The sequence below is a fragment of the Crocodylus porosus genome, unplaced genomic scaffold (assembly GCF_001723895.1).
Source record: "Crocodylus porosus isolate Cpor-Errol unplaced genomic scaffold, CroPor_comp1, whole genome shotgun sequence".
Classification (NCBI taxonomy): Eukaryota; Metazoa; Chordata; order Crocodylia; family Crocodylidae; genus Crocodylus; species Crocodylus porosus.
In genome coordinates this window covers 27,878,371-27,900,282 of record NW_017728921.1, presented here as the reverse complement: position 1 = coordinate 27,900,282, position 21,912 = coordinate 27,878,371, and the positions used below count along the sequence as shown (strand labels likewise).

The window sequence follows — 21,912 nt, the reverse complement described above, 5'->3', positions numbered from 1 at the left end:
TGGGATCCTATGACCCCAGCTGACTTCCTGCCCTTTGGGTGGGGGGCTGGACTCGATGATCTCCCGAGGTCCCTTCCAGCCCTAATGTCTACGAAATCTATGAAATCTATGAAAATTAAATAATTCTGTCTGGGGTTACAGAGTAAGTCAGTGGTTAGAGAAGAGCCTGGGTCTACTGACTTCTGGTCCACTGCACCACACTGCTGCTGGGCTGGAATGACCACTTCCTTTCCTGACCACTAGATGAACTCCTTCCCCCATCTTTTTATTTGTCCGTGACTTGTTCAGTGTATAGATTAATGAAACAATGGCATGAAGAGTAGGTAGCTAAAGGGAGATGAATTTACACACAAAATGGAGCTCTCCCTCCAGCCTCTCTGCCTCTATATTACACCTGCTTGTGCAAAAGGCCATTCATCTCAGTGGGACCATCTTCATCATAGTGGTTGAAAACCTGTTGGAAAGGAACACTTTTCTTTTCCTGGAGAATATGGAGATTAGTTTGCATCTGGTCACATTCACAAGCACAAACTTGGTGCCAGAGGGCGTATCAGCTGAGGCTTTGTAAATGCTGGCAAGGGCTTACCACCTTCTTATGCAACATTTCCCAGCCTTGGCAGTGACCACCCACCCTTGCAACTGTAATCCTTCATGATACTAATGCCAGCACTGCCTGGTCCTTTCAGGTCTGCTATCACTATATTCCCCCAAAGGACAGATGGAAAGCATGACTTCAGAATCTGGAACACCCAGCTCATCCGCTATGCTGGTTACAAGCAGCCAGATGGTACCATTCTTGGAGACCCGGCTAATGTGGAGCTGACAGAGGTAAGCCTATAAAATACAGCTGTCCCAGGCATTGTAGGTCAATCTTGTTTGGGAGAAAGCAACAAGGCTGAAAACCTCAGGTGTTCAGATAGGATGAAGCATCTACGTATTGTTCGACAGTGTTTGGGTCCATCTGAAAGACCCCATTGCATTCCTTTTGCTTTTCCCAAGACAAGTCATGTGCTATAATGCAAATAGCTTGGCACTTGGCATTGCCCGGTCAACTTGTATTTGTGCTTCTTTATGCATAAAGCACTGACCTCTACTGAATGGAATCAGAATGACTGGATGCCTGTAGATCAGGGGTGGGTAAAATGCAGGCCAGGGGCTGGATGTGGCCCTCCAGGCCATTCTATATGGCCTGCAGGGCCCCTAAAAAATTTAGAAAATTAATATTTATCTGCCCCTGGCTGCCTATCATGTGGCCCTCAATGGCTTGCCAAAACTCAGTAAGCAGCCCTCTGCCCAAAATAATCACCCGCCCCTGCTGTAGATGTGCAGGATGCCTGCTCTGATGCACTGTAATTACAGCGCATTGGAGCAGACTTGGTTCATTGAGTCTACTGGAGCGTGCTAATTACCACAGTCCTGCAACCTTGGAATCTCACGTATTCAGTGTCCCTACACTTCAAAATGGCAGTGGGAGTGCTTTAACTAGAGTTCATCAAACAAACTTTAATTAAAGTGTCCCCACTGCCATTTTGAAGTTCAGGGATGCTGAATGCACAAGATGCTGCAGGTGCTTTAATTGGAGCACCTCCCAAGAGCTACTTCAATTAAAGCACTTCCCCACCCCCCAGACCACATGTAAAGACACCCTGTTTTATAGTCTCTGCTATAAGCTAACACATTGTACCGTTTGCTCAGATGGTGTTCTGGAAGCAACAATCCAGGTTCTAGACCTGCATTGTCTTGCTGCACAGTGTAGTAACCAAGAAGTCCTCGGCATTCATGCTTATGATGATCAGTTCCTATTAAAAATGGCTAATAACCAACACCTTGATTTATAGAGTACTCTTGAATGACTCAGCCGAGACAGGAGTCAGGTTGAGTAGAGACACCTCTTATATTTAAAAAGCAAAAATAAAAATACTCCAGAATGATGTTCTTCAGGTAGTCAAATCCTGAGAAGTCCCTTCTCTCCCCTGTGCCTGATGGGTGGTAATGTAACTGAATGGCCAGATGGACAAGAATTACAATGAGGACTTTGTTTGCCTACAGATCTGCATCCAGCAAGGGTGGAAGGCACCCAGGGGTCGCTTTGATGTGCTGCCACTCCTTCTCCAAGCCAATGGCAATGATCCAGAACTCTTTGAGATCCCCCCTGAGCTGGTGCTGGAAGTACCCATCAGACATCCTAAGTAAGCTAGAGCCTATTGGAGTGCTGCTGCAAGGGGGTTCTGCAGTGAGGGAACCACATAGGGTTTCTCTAAGGGCACTGGGAAGCCTTTCCCATCTCTTTGCTTGGGGAGGGGGAAGTATGATGGGAGCCACACTGGAACCCAGTTCCACTGCAATAACATTGCACCCTTTTCTGCCATTTGGTTCAGTCTTTAGAGCTGCTTCCCATTCTGCAGTAAAACTGGCACAGCCAGTGACTCTTGGTCCTTTTCTCATGAGAAAACTGTAGAGCTGGTTTCTGATTGCTTTTGTTTCTCCAGTCACACTATCCTGAGTCCTCTGCTATGCACCTCTTCTCTGCACCTCCTCCATTTGAAAAGAAAATGCACCCACGTTTTCAGACCCTGGGGAAGGAATTGTTGTAGGAATCAACTCTTTTCTCATGTCCACAGGACTGGTTCTGCAGGGTGATGACTGCTGGCTGCTTAGCAGGAAAAAGTACATTCAGGCATCTACTTGGATAATGTTACTAGAAAATCCCCTCTGTTCTCTTCCCTGTGCCTATCTGATTGGTAAACCCCATTATGTCCTTGGCAGGTTTGAGTGGTTCAAGGACCTGGGACTGAAGTGGTACGGCTTGCCAGCGGTTTCTAACATGCTACTAGAGATCGGAGGCTTGGAGTTTTCTGCCTGCCCTTTCAGCGGCTGGTACATGGGCACCGAGATCGGGGTCAGAGATTACTGTGATAACTCTCGCTACAACATGCTGGAGGTAACCCAGCCTCTCCTCTACCTCCTGCTTCCTTTTGTGACAGCTGTTGGGGTTGGTGGCTGCACTTTGAAAATGCTGTGGGGCACATATGAAGTTACTGAGCAGCTGGGTACCACCTTAGGGTTGTACCACTGCGTGGGGAGTAAATTAAGTCTAAGTGTTGCCTTTGGTCTGTGCTGAAAATAAGATTGAATTCTAGTGTGCTCAAGGGAGCTGTTTTGGGTGCCAGATTACGAAAGAGAATGAAGAAGTTGTAATCCTAAACACAACTGGGCTGTGGCTGTTAAATCCCATCTGGTGCTGAAGGAGTCAAGTGCTTTAACAAATTCTTCTCTCCTGCTCTTTCCAGGGGTGCGTTGTGTTCTTCACTCCACTTGCAGCCAGCTCTGCCAAAATAATTTGGAGAGCAGGGGGTGTAGCACATTACCCTCCTTGCCCCAGACTCTGTCTAGCATTGAGCCCCTGGGGAAACACTATGAGTGATTACTAGCACTTGCCTGCACCACCAAGGATAGTCCACAGCCAACTATGCAGGATTGCCAGGGTGGAAAGCTCTCCTCTTCTTGCCCCCCTGTGTGAACTAGTCTTGGCCAATCCCTGAGTCTCCAGAGGAAATTGGGCCACTTCACTGCTCTGCATTGAAGCAGACAGGCTGGACACTTAGCTGTCCTGGTGCCAAGCAAGGACCTACTTCCACTTTCAGTAAGGTTTGGAAAGTGCGGGTCCTTCTTTCCATTGGCTTAGCCAAGGCAGAAGCCAGAGGACCTTTGCTCTCTGCTCACCTATTGCTATGTTTCCTTGCAGGAGGTAGCTAAAAAGATGAACTTAGATATGAGGAAAACCTCCTCACTGTGGAAGGACCAAGCACTGGTGGAGATCAACATAGCTGTTCTGTACAGCTTTCAGGTACCTGCCTGCAGGACTTGCTGCTTATGCATCCTCAGCATCCTAGGCGTTGGTCATTTGTAGGGGAGAGTGTCTGGGTCCTGCTCAGAGGCTGGACAAGAAATTCACTTTGGGGAGATGCCTGCAGGCATGTTGGCAACTATTTTGATACATTTAGTTTTGGAAGGTTTTAGCATTGTTTCAGATATGGGGGCCTGAAGTGCATGTGTGAGGGCTACCTTCTCAGTCAGACCTAACTATAGGGCCCTTCTAGACAGCTCCTGGTAGGTCATATAATGGATGTCTTTGCCTTGGAGATAAAAACTGGCATCCTTCAGCCTTGGACCTCTATAGGAAAGCCATTTGTTGCCCTAATGCCTGCTGCATTTAACGCTAAAACACATTTGCTTTTGGATCTCATGCCAGTCTCTGCTCCCAGCCCTGAGTCCTAACTTTTTCTTCCTACTGAAGTACCCAGTTCTGTCCTTGCTGTCCAGAGAGCATTAATCTTCAAGTTGCTGCCTCTCTTCTGCTTTCCGTCCACCAGAGTGACAAGGTGACTATTGTGGATCATCACTCGGCCACAGAGTCTTTCATCAAGCACATGGAGAATGAGTACCACTGCCGTGGGGGCTGTCCTGCTGACTGGGTATGGATTGTCCCACCAATGTCTGGCAGTGTCACTCCAGTCTTCCACCAAGAAATGCTCAACTATCGTCTCACGCCCTCCTTTGAGTACCAGGTACTGTCCATCACTAGGCCTCTTCTCATGCTTCATAACCTGTCCCTGTCCTGTGTCTACAAGCATAGAAAGACTGAGCGGATGCAACAGGAGCAGGAGTTCTTCCTTGTCCCTGCATTGATTCTATATTCAGGTAGTTGCCTCTGGAAGGTGGTGGGGCCTGTTAACACACCTCACTGACTGCTGATGGCCTGTAGGGGTTCCCTTCACTCAGGAGGTTGACCCTTCACATCTCTATCCTAATCCCGAGACTCCCTGAGGTCCTGTGTTCTATCCTTTACCTAGTGAAAAGTGTGCAGATCTCTCTTTTTGGAGTGCATCAACCCTGCTCTCTAATTTGCCCATGAGGGTATGGCTTTCTAATCACCTTCCTCTTCCCTCCTCTTTGTAAATTGGAGTGAGCTGTTCATGCCAGCTTGGGAATTGAAAGTATTATTCTGAGCTCCTGCATTGCAGTACAAAGTACTTTGACTGGGGTGAATGATAAGATAACAGCTAAGGACTTAACATTTCAAACAATGGGGAAAGGAACTCCAAGGACATGTACCCTCATTAGCCAGACAACCATACTCCTGTGGCTTTAATTCAACCTTTACTCAAGGGCCTTCAAGGAGTAATTAGGAAAAGGAACTATTTGTTCATCTCTTATGAATCCACCAAGAACCCAGTTCACTCTGAACTCTGATTACTGACATCCATGTGAAATGTCTGAATTAGCTGAGGATTTTGCTGTTTTTTAATCATTTTTGTAGCTGTATTCCCTTGCTAGTAAACCTATAAAAATAGAAAGGCATGGGGGGATGAATTCCATTTCTTCTCCCCCCCACCCCGCCCCCAGCTGATGCTTATCATCATTGCTGTTCATTAGTGGTAGATGCCCCCTAGGACTGTCTTAACTTCTGGGAGGCAGGATGGGTTTGTTATGCAATATTGTTACAAGTCAGCACTATTTCCATTATTTTGCGATAGCTTTTTGCAAACCCAGTGCACCCAGTCACAGCTGAAAGACCTAGATATTACTATGAAGGGACATCTGTAGTCTTAAAGAGTTAGTTGGGCTGCGGGAAGTTATTGACCTGCCCTAACAGATGACCTCAGACACTCTTCACAACTGGTTCTGTCATTATGGACCAATGAAATTCCATGGCTGGACAGAACAGACCTGAAGTTCTTGAATAACCAGCTTCCCTCCCTCCTTTCTACCCCCCCCCCCCAATTAACTAATGATTTTCTTCTTCCTCCTAGCCTGACCCTTGGAATACTCATATCTGGAAAGGGGTCAATGGGACCCCTACCAAAAAGAGAGCCATCGGGTTTAAAAAACTAGCAAAGTAAGTATCAGCAAAAGCTGCATCCACAGATTAAAAGGATTTGTATACTAGGATGTGATGCACCCATAACTTAGTGTTGAGCTTTCTGTTCTGTTTGGTGTTCCTGCTGTGCAGACATGTGTGGATTGCATTGCTGCTGTATTGTTGTCTTATCACCAGGGATCCGGGTTTTCCGTTCACCACAGTAAAATGTGGATTTTCTCATTTTAAGGAGAAAAATCCAGGTTTGCTCCTTTAAAGGAGAAAAACATGGGAAATGGTGGGTTTCCCCTTGCAGGCTGGTAGAGTTCCAGCTTGCAAGGGGCTGGGGGGAGCGGGAAAAGGGTAGTCAGGCAAGGGGCACCATGTGTATGTGCACACATACACATGCACATGACTACCAGGCAGGCTGGAGAGTAGCTCCCATGGGAGAGGGAATGGGGGGGTGGAAATGAGGCCCCCATAGTGAGGGAGAGAATGAGGGAATTAGGCAGGGCTGGGGCTGCAATTGCTACCCACCTGGGGCAGTGTGTGGGGCTAGGGAGCCTGGGGCTGGAATGCGTGGCCACAGGGCCTGGGCAGGGAGCAGGATGGGGCCACGGGCACCTTGTCCAAGGGTGCGGGTACCATCTCCAAACCGCTTTATGCACTCTTGGGGAGGCACAGGAGGCGCATGCCCTCCAGATTTGTGCATAGAGTTGGGGTAGGCTGCCCACTGCGGGCTCAAGGCTCCCTGCCCTACTGCTTTCCCCCTTGGGTCTCCCCAGCCCAGTGTGCGGGACTTGGGGTGTCAGGGCAGAGCAGGGCAGGGTGGGGAAGCTTAATGCCACCACTGCTAGGAGCCCTGCACTGCCATGGCAAGGTGCCCCCTGCCTGCCTGGCAGCAGCAGGGGTGGCGGTGTAGAGGGCACCTCACCATGGGGAGAGGGAGCTGGGCTCTGCGCTCTGCTCCACCACAGCAAGCACTACCTTCCACAGGCGGCAGCCAGGGCTTAGGTACTGCTGTAGGGGTCAAGGGGCTGTGCACCTGGGTCCCTGGCTCCATAGCCCTGGCAGCTGGGGGCACCCTCTGGCAGGGCTGGGCGGGAAGACTGTGGGTGTGGAGTGAGGGGGATCAGCAGGGCCCAGGGAGCTGTGGGTCAGGAGTGAGGAGCAATGGTATGGGCAGGGCATCAGCATATCAGGGCTGCTCAGCTCCACAAAGCAGTAGTGGGCAGCCGCAGCCGGACCTGCAACCTGGTGAGTGATGGAAGCAGGGAGAGGTGTTTTTCCATGATAAAAAAACCCCCCCAAAATCAAACACTAAAATGTATAGGTATTTAAAACTTATTTTATTACAGTGATTGAGGCATTGGCAGGCTTCCAAATTGCTTTAAAATAGTAAATGTATCAATAAAAGATTGTGGTCAACTGATACATATATATATAGTGGCATTTCATTCTAATCATGGAAAAACATGGATTTGGGGGGTTTAAAATCAGAGAATTTGTTATTTTTATCAGAGAAGTTGTGATTTTTAAACAGAGAAAACCAGGATCCCTGTACCCTCTTGAATTCCCTGTTGTCTTCTGAAGGCCCTTTTGTTTTGCCACCTTGTCTTACCTGGCACTGACAAGGCTCTGGGAGAAGTGTGAGGTGTATAGGGCTTCCTATCAGAGCACTAAAATGAGAGGGCAGGGTGTAAAATAACAAATGTTAATACTTAGTTTCTTCCCAAAAATTAGAACACTTTCCAATGACATGGCAGTATTTTTGTTTTGGTACCTCTGTTTTCTGAGATTAGAACGTCCACTTGTTCTTCCTCATCCTTATGACAAAGAACAAATTCCCAGGACTCTCCAATACAAACACTCCCTGTTATTGTTGGCATCAGTGAGCGAAAACCTGTATCCATATTTCTTTCATTTACTAGTGGGGTTATTTTCTATGGATCATTCACCTAGGTCCTGGCAGGCAGAACACTGGAATGAGTCTTAGGAAACACGGATTCTCTGGCCAGATGGGTGACACTGGCCAAGTCTCTTAACCTCTCTGCCTCCATGTTATTATCTGTAAAATGGAGATAATTATAGGGACCTCCTTGGCAAAACAATTTGAGATCAAATGAAGAATTCTAAAGGATATATTGGTCTGTGACATGCATGTTGTGTCACTGAGACTACCTGACTACAGCTGCTGCTACTGCAGCCTTATCTCTGTACAACATACTGCTATAACTTTGTTTTCATTCTCTGTTGACCATCACCTCCACTAAGTTCCTTTCCATGGTGTGTCTATCAAATAACTTAGCTTGAATATGCTTTTGGTGCCCGGGTTTTAGCTGGAACCTGGGGGAGGTAGAAGATTCAGAAAGATTAATTGAGCTATTGAGTTTGGAGGAAAAACAATAGATGTTAATTATAGCTGCTTTGTGTATGTGTGTATGTAATTGATAAATGGCTTTATAAAAATGTGAACCTGTCAAGTACGCTAAAAAAATCCCCACCATTGTTCCCTAGTGTATAGGTGGCTTTAATTTTTTTTTTTTTAATTCACTGTTAATTCTGCCTGGATCTGAGCTAATCTGCTTTTTGCCAGCTCCCGGATCAATGATGCTGAAAGAGCAAAGCATTCCTGATTGGGTCGGCTTAGTTTTGTGATTATTTAGAGGCTGTACAGATACTTCAGACTGCTACTGAAGGAACCAGAGGGTCCAGATATAGGCTTTTACTAAAATCAGCCGGGTCCTGAGGACAGTGGAATGTGACAGCACATAGGTGAAACTGACACAAAAAGGTGATTTCAGAACTTTTAAAAAATAGAAGCAAGTAGAAATTATAATGAACCTGATTGTGAGGAGCTGCCTTGAGGATTCTACTCTGGTTGGGAGATGCTACGCCTTTGGGATAAGTATCATAGAATGATAGCCAATCAGGGTTAGAAGGGATCTCAGGAGGTCATCTAGTCCAACCCCCTGCTCAAAGCAGGACCACCCCCAACTAGATCCTGAGGCCACGTTGTAGATGGTATAGAAATCCAGTTCAGGTTTTTCCCTTCCCCCACCCTGATTCCAGGTGATTGTTTTGTCTTAGGGAATCTCCTCCCTGCCTGAAACCAGAGCACCTTTTGCTAGTGGACACCCTTCACTCGCAACCACAGGGGAGATTGGGCTTTCCTGATAAATTCTTGTTGGTGTGCCTCTGCTGGGAGCTGGTTCTAGTGTATCTGCGACTGTAGGAATCCTGGACTTCCCTTTCACAGTACCATGCAACCTCAATGGAAGCTGGGCTAACATGTACCCAACTTCTTGCATTCAATTACAAGCTGCGGGAAACTTCCTTGAAAAGGTGTCTTAAATGCACCGCTTAGTCATCAAATTAAATCAGGCTGCCATTATTTATATAGGGTCTACAGAAGAGGCCTTGTACTCTTTGTGTTGACTCGCATAATATATTACCAACTGAAGAAGCATGGGGGAAATCAGGACCCCAACTCTGACCTGCCCATTTTATTTACCTATTTACAAAGAAGAAAAGGAGATGTAGGAAAACAACATAGTTGGCAGTGTGAGTAACTGTCATATGAAGGAGCCTACAATACCAAGCCACCATGCACAGCATTGCATTCGTGATCCTGCAGCTGAAGAAGAAGTTAGTCAATGATAGACTTTATGCTCCAAGTTTTTCACTCCTACAATCCAGTGTTTTCTTCCCAAGATGACACAAACAGAGTGTGAACAAACAAGCAAGTGACCATAGGGCAAAAGGGGACAGGGCTTCACAGTACATCAGCTACTTTGTGTAACTGTCACTGTGTGCACTCTTATCCCAAGGTAAGTAGAAGCTTAAATTGTGGTAACCTTGCCCTTTTTCAATATGGACTAAAACTACAGTAAATTAGGCTCCATGTGCCACAGGGTAAAAGTGGCAGTTAGCCCACAGAAGTTGATAACCCCTTTCCACTCTCCCATTTTAAGATGCATGCTTATGTGCTTCCACAACTAGAGCATACCAGTGAAAAACTGCCTTAGCAGTTGACGTACAAATGCAGGTTATTTTAAGTTAATAATAAACACTGTTCCTGGAATAGCCTGGACTATTCTTGTGCATAAACAAGGAAGTGTGCTTTTCTTGTTACGAACAAAAGCCCACTGGTTTTCCATGTTATCAGAAACAACGAAAATGATCTTATTTCTCAGAAGCTAAGCATGGGAGAGGACACAAAATAAAATATCCCCTGGAGATCCTAGGAGAGAGAGTTGGCTGGCTTTCTTTAAAGTCAGCATTACTTGGGTGTATTTCAGAAGGCAGAAAGAGCCCATTTGCCACTGGTGTAAACCACAGAATCATAGAGGAGTAAGGCTGGAAGGGATCTCCATGGGTCATCTAATCCAACCCTCTGCCTGAGGCAGGATCATCCCTTTCCAAACCATCCTATACAAATCCTATAGTCTAACCTCTTAATACAACTACCGTCATCCCTGACACAACACGAGATATAACACCTGAACCTACCACATGTAAAGTAGGAGAACCACAGCAGCCAATGGCCTGCTACTATAAAAGTTTGTTAAATACGTTCAAGAGATCCCAGGTCTCTGCCATGCCTCCTGCTAAAGAGGAAGGCAACCCCCTCTCCCCCCAGCCCCCGCAGTCAATACCAGTTTGACTAGAAAGTAAAATTCCTTCCTGACCACAAATTGGCAATCAGTCTGACCCTGAACAGAAGGGCAAGATCCTCTAGCCAGAAACCTCCAACTGTAAGTCCCAGCAGAAGTGCTGGCATGCCCCAGTTGAAATCCCATGCCTTGGCTAAAGCCAAAATCCAGTGCCTCTGAGGAAAGCTTAAAAGAAATAAATGTGCAATCATTTACACCAGCACAGAGTGTAGCAGACTGCCCGTCTAATCAGGCTGTGTTTTCTCCTTACCTGGAGCGGTGGGTGCTTTTAATGGGGATTCATATTTTCCCCTGTACTGGTACTATAAAATAACTGCCCTGTGAGTCCACAGCCCTGCTTGTAACCTGGAACAGTAATGGAGGAGGGGACAGTTTGTATGCAGAATTGCAGACTGGTCTTCTCCTGTTAGTATCTCACCCAGGTTTCCTTTTGTTTCCCAGAGCCGTGAAGTTCTCTGCCAAGCTGATGGGCCAGGCAATGGCCAAAAGGGTCAAAGCAACCATCTTGTATGCTACAGAAACAGGGAAATCGCAGGTCTATGCAAAAACCTTATGTGAAATCTTCAAGCATGCTTTTGATGCCAAGGTAGGGCACCAGTTCTCAGCCTACAACACAGGCATAACTAGCAGGGTTTGTGCCCTGAGCAAATCCTGCTGGAGACTGGGGGCAGAAGGGTGAAGAGGGGGGTGGGCAGGCTCCAGGGACTGCTCTGGGAATTTTGTCCACTGCTGTGCATGGTCTGCCCACCCCAGTTATTGCTGGTACAGCAGCAGTGCAAAGTCTACTTGTCTTGCTGCCTGCTGCAACAGCAGCAACATGGGGCTGCTGCTGCTGTGGCGTGGACTCTCTATTTTGGTACCCCCATTAAATTGGTGCCTGGGACTGGTGCTCTGCTCACTGGCCCCACATTATGCTGCTGCCCACATGGGATGTGCATATAACTGTGTGCCTTATGGAGGAACCAATGCAACAGGTTGTTGGACACTCTTGGTCCCATCAACTTTCTCAACAGTTGAAGGTCCTCAGTACTTCACAGGATGCATCTTAGTAGTTGTTAAGAAAAGGCCCACATGGGAACACAGCTGCCTTCCAAACTGCACTTTTGAAGAGGAATTTTGGCCCCGTTTTGCCTAATGTCACCCATTTCACTCCATTAATTTTTTAGGGTGTCACAGACAGCAGATCTTTTGCTTGTTCCAGTAAGGCTTGTGTCCTTGTGTCTGGAGTACCAATAAACTTGACTGCAATCCCCATTTTCTGCATAACTACTGAATTTATTGAAGAGATTTGGATGACTAGATGTAAAAGCTCAGTTGGACCAAATGGCAATGAGTCTCCCCACATCAGGGTCTTTTTACAAGCATGTCTCTCTATCTCAGGTGATGTCGATGGATGAGTATGACATAGTCCACCTGGAGCATGAAACCCTTGTCCTGGTGGTCACCAGTACATTCGGCAATGGAGACCCACCCGAGAATGGGGAGGTAGGATAGGCCACTGGGTTTATTACAGTGGTCACCAACCACTGGTTCTTGATCCACCGGTAGATCTTGGAGCTTCTTGGAGTCAATCCAAGGCTGGGGTGGAGGGCTGAGTGCCTGCATGGCACACGCGTGCCCCCGCCCAGCAGGTCAGTCCATGGGGGAGGGAAGGGACGGGGGCTAGATTGAGGCCCCTGCAGTGAGGGACAGTGCCGCAAAGGCAGGAGCAGGGGTAAGTTGAGTGGGGCCCTGGTCAGGTGGGACTTGCCTGCTGGGGAGGCACACCCCCAAATAATTTTTTCTCCCTCTGCCTCAATCTGCCTCCTCCTTGCCTCCCCACAGACTTACCTGCTGGGTGGGGGTGGCAGTGCACAGTAGATCTTGGGTTGCTTTTAAATGCCAAAAGTGATCTCCTACTTAAAAAGGTTGGAGACCACTGCCTGAGTGTAATGCACAGAGTAATCATGGTGAAAAGCAGAAAGCAGCACCCACTTCTAAACCCAGCCATTTCACTCTCCAATTATGGAGATAAAGTAGGATCCAGTGGTCAAATACTCTGTGTGAGCACCATGATGCCTGAATTTTAGTGCCATATCTTCCTCAGACATGCTGTGAGATATTAAATTGCCTTCATTTCCCTGTCTGTCAAAAGAGATAGCTGTCCTCTGGGGTGGCTGTGAGGTGAGGTATTAATCTATTTACTGAACTCTACCAATATATTTGGTCCTGTATTGGCTGTCCAAGGAGCTCACAAACCAATGCAGTCAAAGAGAAGAACTTGGTTCCCCTGCTCAGGGCAGTGGAACAACCCTGCAGTCATTGGGGAAAGCCCATGGGGACACTGGGCACAGGTTAGAGCAGTCATGCAGACATGTCATTGTGTTTTGTTTCCTAGATAACAGCATGCAGAACTGATGCAACAACTATGCTTTTTACCTCTAGAAATTTGGCTGTGCACTGATGGAAATGAGGAACCCCAACTCCAACCTGGAAGAGAGGAAGTAAGAACCTCAGACAAAAGCCCCACATCACACCCCCAGCAGCTGGAATGGCCCTTCCCTGAGTTGTCCAGGGACCACATCCTCACTTTGGTTTACTAGCTTCAAAAGATAGGCTGAAAGTTCATTGCCAGGAATGAACTCACTTGACTTCAGGCTGGTAGTACAATGTACCAGGTAGCACTAGCTCCCTCTCACCTTCCCCCAACAGGCTGAGATAGCAAGTAAAACTGACTTCTCTGTCTCTGTCTCTCTCACTGTTAAAGGTTAAGGCATTTATATAAGCAGTGATGCCCCCAACATTGCCGCCTCCAGCATTAAAAAATTATGAATAATTCCTTAAATAAATAGATGTGGGGGTTATTCTTGTTTACCTCCTATGTTTTAGATTTTAGAATTAATTCTTATGCTTTTCTTTGTGACTGTGAGGGTTAGAAATGTATTAAAACAGAAAAAATGCAATGTTCATAAAATCTTATGGCTCCAAGAATGGGGGCTACACCCATTGTAGTGAGATGTGCAACTAAACGGTGAGAGTTAGCAGTGCTGTGGCTGTAAGTGCACTAAAAGTTCTGGAGATACTGTGGGGTTTGGACTCAGTTTATTGCATGGCTGTGCAAAAATCAGTAGTGTAACTAGGGCTTGGTGACCAGGGCAGCTGCAGAGATGGAAAAAATGGCTGCACAATCAGGCCAGTGGCAGCAGTAGCAGCAACCAGAAATCTTGCCTTCCCTTGTGTGTGGCAGCTGCCCCAGGCACCCAGCTGCATTGTTATGCCTCTGGCAAAAATACTTCTAGGGACCGTAACTGCTGTGGTAAAGTTACAGCCAGCCAAGAAGCTGTGACCTGTAAGCAAGTGGAACCTGGTGGTTAGAGCAGGAGACTTGGAGGTCAGGGTTCCTGGGTTCTGCCATTGACTCTGCTATTGAAGTAAGTTGAGACTTGGGCAAGTTACTTAACCTCTCCAAGAGATTTGTCAAGTGCATTGTGGCATGAGGTATTACTAAAGAATGGCAAAGTGTTAATCGTTTATGGCCTTTATAGCTTATTATTATTTTAGCTATTAAGTAAAGCAGTTCTACTTAATTGGGACGTTAGCTGCACTCTGAAGTCTCTTGAGTTAACATAATGATAATGGCAAGTGGTAATGGCTGTTTCTTAATCAGGATAGAATTAGCACTTGGCCAGTGATAAAGTGGTATTTAATCAGATGTTAAAGAGGTAGAAAGTCCTAGATCTGGCCTTTCCTACACAAGGTAAGGAATGATGTGCAGTAAGACTGAAGTGTTGTGATTAACATTTCCCTTCAGTGTGGTACTAATTCCTTGCATGCTGATTGTATTGTTGTTATTAGTTAGGCAGCAGCCCCAAAGTGACCTACGTGCTGTGCAGATAAGTAATATGACTGGTCCCCGCAGGGCTTGCAATCTGAATACCCATTATGTTCTTAATGGCCTCTTTTCTTAATGGGGACAGCTGATGAAACAGGACAATAGGCCACCCACAGGGAGGAATCTGAAAAGCATTACAGTGTTGTTTATTTGGCCCTCCCCCATGTCATCTGTCACATCCCTGCTGTGCCAAGGAGTGTCCAGAAATGAACTTGTAGTTGAGTTGACTCTTCCCTGGGTAGGGTGAGTACTTTCAGTCATGAACATCATGAACATCTGAGCTCAACACCAACAACTACCAGTCACTTCTGAGTGTAATCAAAGATGCTAGCTGCAATCTTTAAGGGCCTGACTAACCAGGATGTGGTATCTGACAGTGCCCCTCTGCTCCATGGCCTGCTATGAGCTTTGCATTTAGCAGAGACTTGTCTGGTCCTGGTGGCAGCACCTTTTCGGGACAGGACACTCCTTGCCACACTACATTGTCTCTTCTGCTGTAACCCAGGTAACATAAAAAGCACTTGTGTTCTTGCTAGGTTTTAGACTTGACTGTCTAATGCTAGACGCTAAGGATGGGGTTTTCCAAGGTGGCCTCAGGGATTAGGTAATCAGATTTAAGTGAAAGGAATAAAGTTAAAATGCCTACTGTGGCAGTCATCTTTGATAAACCTACCAACATACACAAGCAACCTGTTTTTTCAAAGATCTTGACAGCTCCCAATTTCCCCAGAATACATTAATTTCACCAGGAACTTCAAGAGCTCTCAGCACCTCTGAAAATCAAGTCCCTTGCCTAGCTGCCTAAATACTTAGGCTCTGCAATGTAGGTTGCAAAAGTTTTACTGCAATGGTTATGTATTAGGTGGGCACCCTTCAAACAGAGGACACTAGCTACAAAGGAAAAAGAGTGTTTTGGCCAGGGTAATTTTTAGGAGGTTGCTGTGTATCTATGCATATACTACAACAATGGTGATTTTAAAACTATCTCAAAGGCTACACCTTGGAGTAGTGAGATAGTAGAGTTGAAGATTTCCCTGTAGTGTTTTTGGTCAGAGAATTGGGGCAAATACCTCTTAGAATAAGGTTAATGTTTTAAAAAAGCACCCCAGCCCTATTTAGAAAAGTGATTTAGACCCATAAAGATGCAGATAGATACAGAGTGGGATTTTCCGAACAGCTAGTTGGATTAAGGGGGACTAGGGTGGAAGACAGGGCAGAGGCAAGTAAAAGAAAGTGGCAAAGGGGAATAAGTTAAGAGGAGAGGCTTGTGGTAACTAGGAGCAGTAAAGAACAGAGAAGGGAAAACCAGGCACCACCATGGTCCTGACAGCTACTTTGCACACAGGCTTCCCTTCCCTTATGTAATACTAGCTGCGGCTGGGCTGGTGATTCATTCAGACGCCACTCCTTTATTACCGTCACAGTATATATAGAAACTTTTGTGTAGGGCAATTTCTGAAGAAGGTTCAATTCAGAAACAATCTTGCTGATGTCAGCTTCCCCTCCCTCCCCCCACCCCACTTCCCATGTTTCTAATATGGGTCTTATAACTAAAAGGGATCTTTTCTTCTCGATGGGAAATGGAAATTCTCTAAAAGCCCTGTTCAGCCCTGAACAAGTCATGGAAGACAGGAAATCTTGAAAGCCAGGTGGCTTAAAGCCCCTGCATGCTGCCCTTCTCTGTCATGGCCTACGCTCAAGGCTTTGCCTTCCCCTCCCCACAGCTAATGCTATTGTGATGTTCACCATCATGGCTGATACGTGGGGAACTGAACTGGCAATGTCCAGAGCTGAACATGGGAGTCCAGGCAGCTTGAGCTAGCATAGGTGGCTGAGGGCTTTAAAAGTCTCATGTCTTCTGTGTATAGGGCAGAGCAGGGGGAATATAACACGTACTTACTGGAGGGTCATAACTGCTTCAGAGAAGGGAGTGCACAGCTGCTCTGTGCTTGGCATTAGTAGCAACATCCCCTGGAGAAGCATGAACTCAGGCCTTGTTTAATGTGTTCTGTAGCCCAGTTCCCAGCTCCTGTCTACCCATCCAACTTCTGGAGTTGTGGCCCATGCTACTACTCTAATGCTCATGGTCACTCTTCACAGGAGCTACAAGGTCCGTTTTAACAGTGTCTCATCTTCCTCGGATGTGCGGAAATCTTCAAGTGATGGGCCTGATGCCAGGGACAACTTTGAGAGCACGGGGCCTCTGGCTAATGTCAGGTGAGCAGGATGGAGAGGGAGGGAGGCACCAGTGTCCTGCCCCTCCAAACGATGGAGTTCAGCCTGACTGTAAAAATCAGCATTTCCTGCCATCTCTGCCAGGGACGGAGATGAGGGACATGACAAGTAGCTGCTGCTAAGGGCCATTCACCCTAGCAAAAGTTAAAGCAAAAGATAAAGCAAATGTTTATTGTGTAGGTAACCACAGACTCACTGGCCTAACCTGGCTCAGAGTCTTTATTATATTTACTGGCTTGCCCTGACTCACCTGGTCGGTACTTTGTCACTTCCTAGACCTTTAGGAGAATAGCTATACGATATTGCACAACAGTCCCTGTGGCTTTTTACTGTCTCCCAGGCTTGTCAGCCCTAGTTCAGATATCTGCATCCCTTACTGGCCTGGCTTCTTGCTGACCGATTTTCACCACTCTCCGTGAGGGCCAACCCACCTGTGTCACCACTATCTTCACACAGCATGGCGATGGCCCTGTAGCACAGAGATGGCCCATGCAGCCCAGAGCCAATAAGGTAATTTGGGCTCTGAAAGGGCTTCAGTTGAGGGGATGCTGAATTCCAGTGATGTAGTTTGGGGAATGCTTAGAAAACTGTTGCCTAATTGCAGTGCTTCTTTTCCACTACTGGACCCCAGGCTGGGAAGTGATCATTCCTGATGGCTATGCAGGCACAAGTCTTGTCTCTCCAGGGAGGCAGTGTTTCCTCTGCTTTCTTGCCCTGCTTCAGCCTGTTGTAGCCATGGCTCTCATCTGTGTGCAGATTCTCTGTGTTTGGCCTGGGGTCGCGGGCTTACCCCCACTTCTGCGCCTTCGCTCGTGCTGTGGACACCCTTTTGGAGGAGCTAGGAGGGGAGCGGATCCTCCGGATGGGAGAGGGAGATGAACTTTGTGGCCAGGAGGAGTCTTTCAGGACCTGGGCCAAAAAGGTCTTCAAGGTAGTCTGCTTCCTTTGTCCCTTGGGCAGCTTAGAGGAGGGTGGGACAAGAATATTGGAAGTTATGAGTCTTTGCTTATGTAAATCTACTGTTTAGAGCTGGGCCTTAATGAGGCCCAAGCACCCACAGGACACAGGCTGTTAGGCAGGGTTGAAGTCCACATCTTCACCCTATCTCTGCAGTTGGTGACAAACTCATAGCACAGCCAAGGATTGAAGGCCAGCCTCCAGCAGGTCTTCAGCTCCTGTTAGTCAAAAATCTGCTGGAGGACCAAGCAAGGGTCTGTGATATAGCTGGCCTGATTCAGGTGGCTTAGGATCAGCCCAGCAGGAAGGAGCAGCCCAGCAAGAAACCTAGAGCACAGTTTGGCATAATCAAAGCCTTCTTGGAGGGCTGTCTTGTCTTTAAAATTGGCCTTGAAGTGCATTCTAGGAAAAGATGGGCTGTAGCATTGGATTTGGATCTCATATAGCCTGATATTTGGGGCATTTGGATCCTGGGTTTTAGTGTAGCTAACTTGGAAATATAAGAGCCATTTACCAATATGTAGGTGAACCAGTACTGTCAACCTCCATCATTCAAAAGTCACAAATTGGACCAAAGTGTATTGGAGACTGGACAAAAGAGAAGAGTATATGTTGAGTCTGTTTGCTTGCCTTCTAGTTCTGGTTATGTTCATATTTTTAAGCTTCTTCTGCATCACAAAGGCTAGAAACTGAGGAACTTGGCTTTTAAGAAAAACATCAGCTATCTGTGGACTTATAATGAAACCCTGAGAAATGGCAATGCTGTGGGCCTGGGCTTGGAATATAGACACTTTAAAAACTGGGATGATTAGAACCAAGTTTTTGGCTTGGCTGATGATGACAAGAAGGGATCATTTAGGATCTCTTAAATTTAAGCCATGCTAGGCCCTAGGAGTAATCAGATCCAAGGATCTGGCTTGGCCTCTTCTGTATCATGGTGAGGGGGCATTTTAGGGTATGTTCCTTATTGATGTGCATCAGCAATAATACTAATGGTAGATGTGTCCATGCAGCAAGGAGAAAATAGACTCATGGGATGTGCCTCCCTGCCTTGTGCCTGGTTCTGAGCATCACTGTCCTATCCCCCTTTCCATGTACACATGAGTGGGAGGGACATTAGCTAAAAATGGGTGATAGCACATGGTAGGATTAGGCTGAGAAACTGAGTGGGTCTTTCCTGGAAGTCAGACTGAGTTGAGGAGGTCCCTGAAAGCTTTGTGTGTGTTGCAGGCAGCGTGTGATGTGTTCTGTGTGGGAGACGACGTGAACATTGAGAAGGCCAACAACTCCCTTATCAGCAATGACCGCAGCTGGAAGAGGAGCAAGTTCCGTCTGACCTACGTGGCTGAGGCCCCTGAGCTCACACAAGGTACAGGTGCTTCATCACCTGGTCACCGGGGCTTTGAATATGGGGTGGTATCTGAGAAAGATGGAAAACTCCTGGGGACAGTGACAAGCTTGTATGGATCCAGTCTGAAGGTTGTTCTGGACAAATTCTGTGCCTTCTGGGTGTTTAATTCTCTCATCCATATCTTGCTCTCCCTCTGACTCATCCTTTTTCTTTCCCCATCTCCCAACTCCTTCCATTCCTTTCCTCTTGTTGTCTCACATCTAGTCCTTCCTTCCTGCTACCTTTTCCCCCATTTTCTTGACATGTGGTCAAACCCCATCCCTGCATAGGGAACCCTTCTTAATCACCCTGCGTTCTGCTCAACTCCAAAGAGCCCCAACCTGGACCCCAGTGGCCAGGGAGGACAGCTCCATAAGGTTGCATCTAATTTTGTCTCGTTCTTTCCCTGTTAATCTCATTATTCAACCTGAGGCACTACCAAGGGCAACCACAGGACTTTCAGACTAGGGACAGGTAGTGACTGTGCCTGGGAAACAACTTATGAGGACAGGTCTGCATCTGAGCTTCTTTATCTTGACCCCATTCTCTAAAGCAGGTGTGATTATTGCTGAGAGCAAGTGGACTAAGGGAATCCAGGACTGCTCTGTCTCACCTGTTAAAATCCCTGCTTCCTGTGGCTTTGAAATAGTAGGACTGACCCACTAAAATGTAGTTCTACTAGCTCATATATGTGGTACTGACTTGGCTCTTCCTAAATTCAGATGCTTAGCTGCCAGCTATTCCACACCAGTGGTAAAAGAAGGGTGACAGGGGTGTGCCTGTGAGTATGAACAAGCACATGTCCTGTGATGGTGAGGGCCATCTCTAAATAATCCTGTTTACCAACCTGTTAATAGATGGGAAGCACAGCCAGTGTTTAGATCTTTCCTCTCTTTATTGCTTTCACAACAGTCTTGAGAGCGGCACCAAGAAGCATGTCCCACTCCCCTGCTCCCACTCTGTACACACCACACCTGGAGGTGTGGCAGTGAAGCCTCCATTACTTCTCACAAGTATGCCAGAGGTAGAGAGCTCAAGAGGGGTGGGCTGGGGCCTTCCTGGGATGGTTTCATGACCTCATTTCCCAGGTGTAGCACACATGGATTGCAAGCCCTAAATCTCTTGGTGCATGTCTACACAGATTCCTGAGTGAAACCAAGTACATCCCCAAGAAACCAGCCCTGCTCACTCATACCCACCTGAGTTCAGATTTGCCAAGTAGATGACCCAATGCAACCCCAAGCATGTGCCCTAGCACCATGTTGAGGCTCTCCTGATCAAAGCGCCAAAGTATAGTGCTGGGCATGCGCTCATGGCTGTGCCAAATAACACGTGCAAACAGTTTGCAAACTTGAATGGGTGGGGCTTATTTCTCATAGGCTGAGTCTAGATAGCTATGAACTCCCCCTCAGAGGACATGCCAACAACCTCCACTCCTGGTTCTGAGGTGCTAAATAAACACTGCGGTGGTGGGCAAAACACTCTGGAGACACTGAAACAGCTGTCCTCCCATGCTCGGCTTTTTTCTTTTATTGCATCTTCTTTTCCACAGGTCTGTACAGTATTCATAAAAAGCGAGTCTATGCAGCCCGGCTTCTAACACGTCAGAATCTGCAGAGTCCCAAATCCAGGTAGGAGCTGTAGTCTTCCCTCAGCATGCAGGAGATAAAACATCAGTACCTCACTCACATGTATATATGCCACATCCAGGGTACACTTATGCACACACGTACTATAATCTACAGCATTCCAGTATCAAACCACCAAGTTGGGCCCAAAGTGTGACCTTGGTTAAAAACTATTCTAGTATGGTGGAGCATGCTTATTAATGCCAGTCCTCCACATTTACACTAGCTAACCCTCCTGCCCATAAAGAGCACCTCAATTTTTCCAAAGAGAGGGAAAAATTTTCAGGGCAAGAGATGAAGCTGACAAAGATTCCTATGCTAAGACTGCTAACAGTGAAAGTTAACAGCAACTGAAAACTCTGCAGGTAGCTTGGTGGAGGGGAGGGAAAGGAAGAGGACACATGACTGATATCTTTCTTTCAAGCTCTAGTTCAGTTCTTTTTTTTCAGTTTTATTAGTTCAGCTCTATGGTTATGTGTACAGACAGGCACCAGACTGCTTACCTGTGGAACTTGACCCACTTGCTTGCTGACTTAGAAAAAAATGCTAAAGAAATGGTTCTGTGGCAGTCTTCTAGTTCAGCTCTTGGAGCTGTAGAGAAGACCTACGAGACTGAGCCTAGTCATTTTCCAAAGGGATGTTCTTTTTGTTCTTTCTGTAGTCGGTCAACAATTTTCCTGAGACTTCACACCAATGGACACCAGGAATTGCAGTACCTCCCTGGAGACCACCTGGGAGTATTTCCAGGCAACCATGAGGACTTGGTCAATGCCCTGATTGAAAGACTAGAGGATGCACCCCCAACCAACCAGCTGGTGAAGGTGGAGCTCTTGGAGGAGAGGAGCACAGCTCTAGGTAAGAAGGGTCAGAAGGAGGGACTAGCTGCAGCCAGGATGTCTTCTACACAAATGCTTTTGTCAGTCCTTGGACCTATTCATCCGTTTCACTGGTGTGCTCTCATAAGCAGTGCAGGGCCAGTAGCAGTAGCTGTAGATTTCTCTCCGTGAAAGATTGGGTTTCCATTGGGCAGATCCATTATCAGCTTGTTCTCTGGGAGTGTGGAGCAATCAAAGCAATGGTTTCATGGGCTTGTAGGTTCTTTGGGGAATGGGGTTTTTGTTCCTTGTGTCAAGAGGCAATGACTGACTGGACATGCCTAACCTCTGAGTTTAGAAATAGGCTCGGTACCCCCATTGCCTTGCAATATGTATGAGCATCAGTCTGTGCAAAACAGGTAGAAAGCACTCTCTGTTCTAAAAGGTCCCAAGTCGGCAGCTAATGGAGCCTAAGACACT

At 46.9% G+C, this 21,912-nt stretch overlaps 1 protein-coding gene across 3 annotated transcripts in view; it reads left to right on the top strand.

Moving 5' to 3' along the window:
* NOS1 (nitric oxide synthase 1) overlaps positions 1–21,912 on the top strand; it is a 131,913-nt gene that overhangs the window by 95,214 nt on the left and 14,787 nt on the right. For all 3 annotated transcript variants that reach the window (XM_019539362.1, XM_019539363.1, XM_019539364.1), the window contains 14 exons: positions 687–828; positions 2,050–2,189; positions 2,767–2,941; positions 3,746–3,847; positions 4,374–4,568; positions 5,814–5,899; positions 10,978–11,122; positions 11,917–12,021; positions 12,961–13,019; positions 16,508–16,624; positions 17,399–17,573; positions 18,830–18,968; positions 20,542–20,620; positions 21,279–21,472. In XM_019539362.1, coding sequence (XP_019394907.1) covers positions 687–828; positions 2,050–2,189; positions 2,767–2,941; positions 3,746–3,847; positions 4,374–4,568; positions 5,814–5,899; positions 10,978–11,122; positions 11,917–12,021; positions 12,961–13,019; positions 16,508–16,624; positions 17,399–17,573; positions 18,830–18,968; positions 20,542–20,620; positions 21,279–21,472 — 1,853 coding nt within the window. The remainder of the gene's footprint in view (positions 1–686; positions 829–2,049; positions 2,190–2,766; positions 2,942–3,745; positions 3,848–4,373; positions 4,569–5,813; positions 5,900–10,977; positions 11,123–11,916; positions 12,022–12,960; positions 13,020–16,507; positions 16,625–17,398; positions 17,574–18,829; positions 18,969–20,541; positions 20,621–21,278; positions 21,473–21,912) is intronic.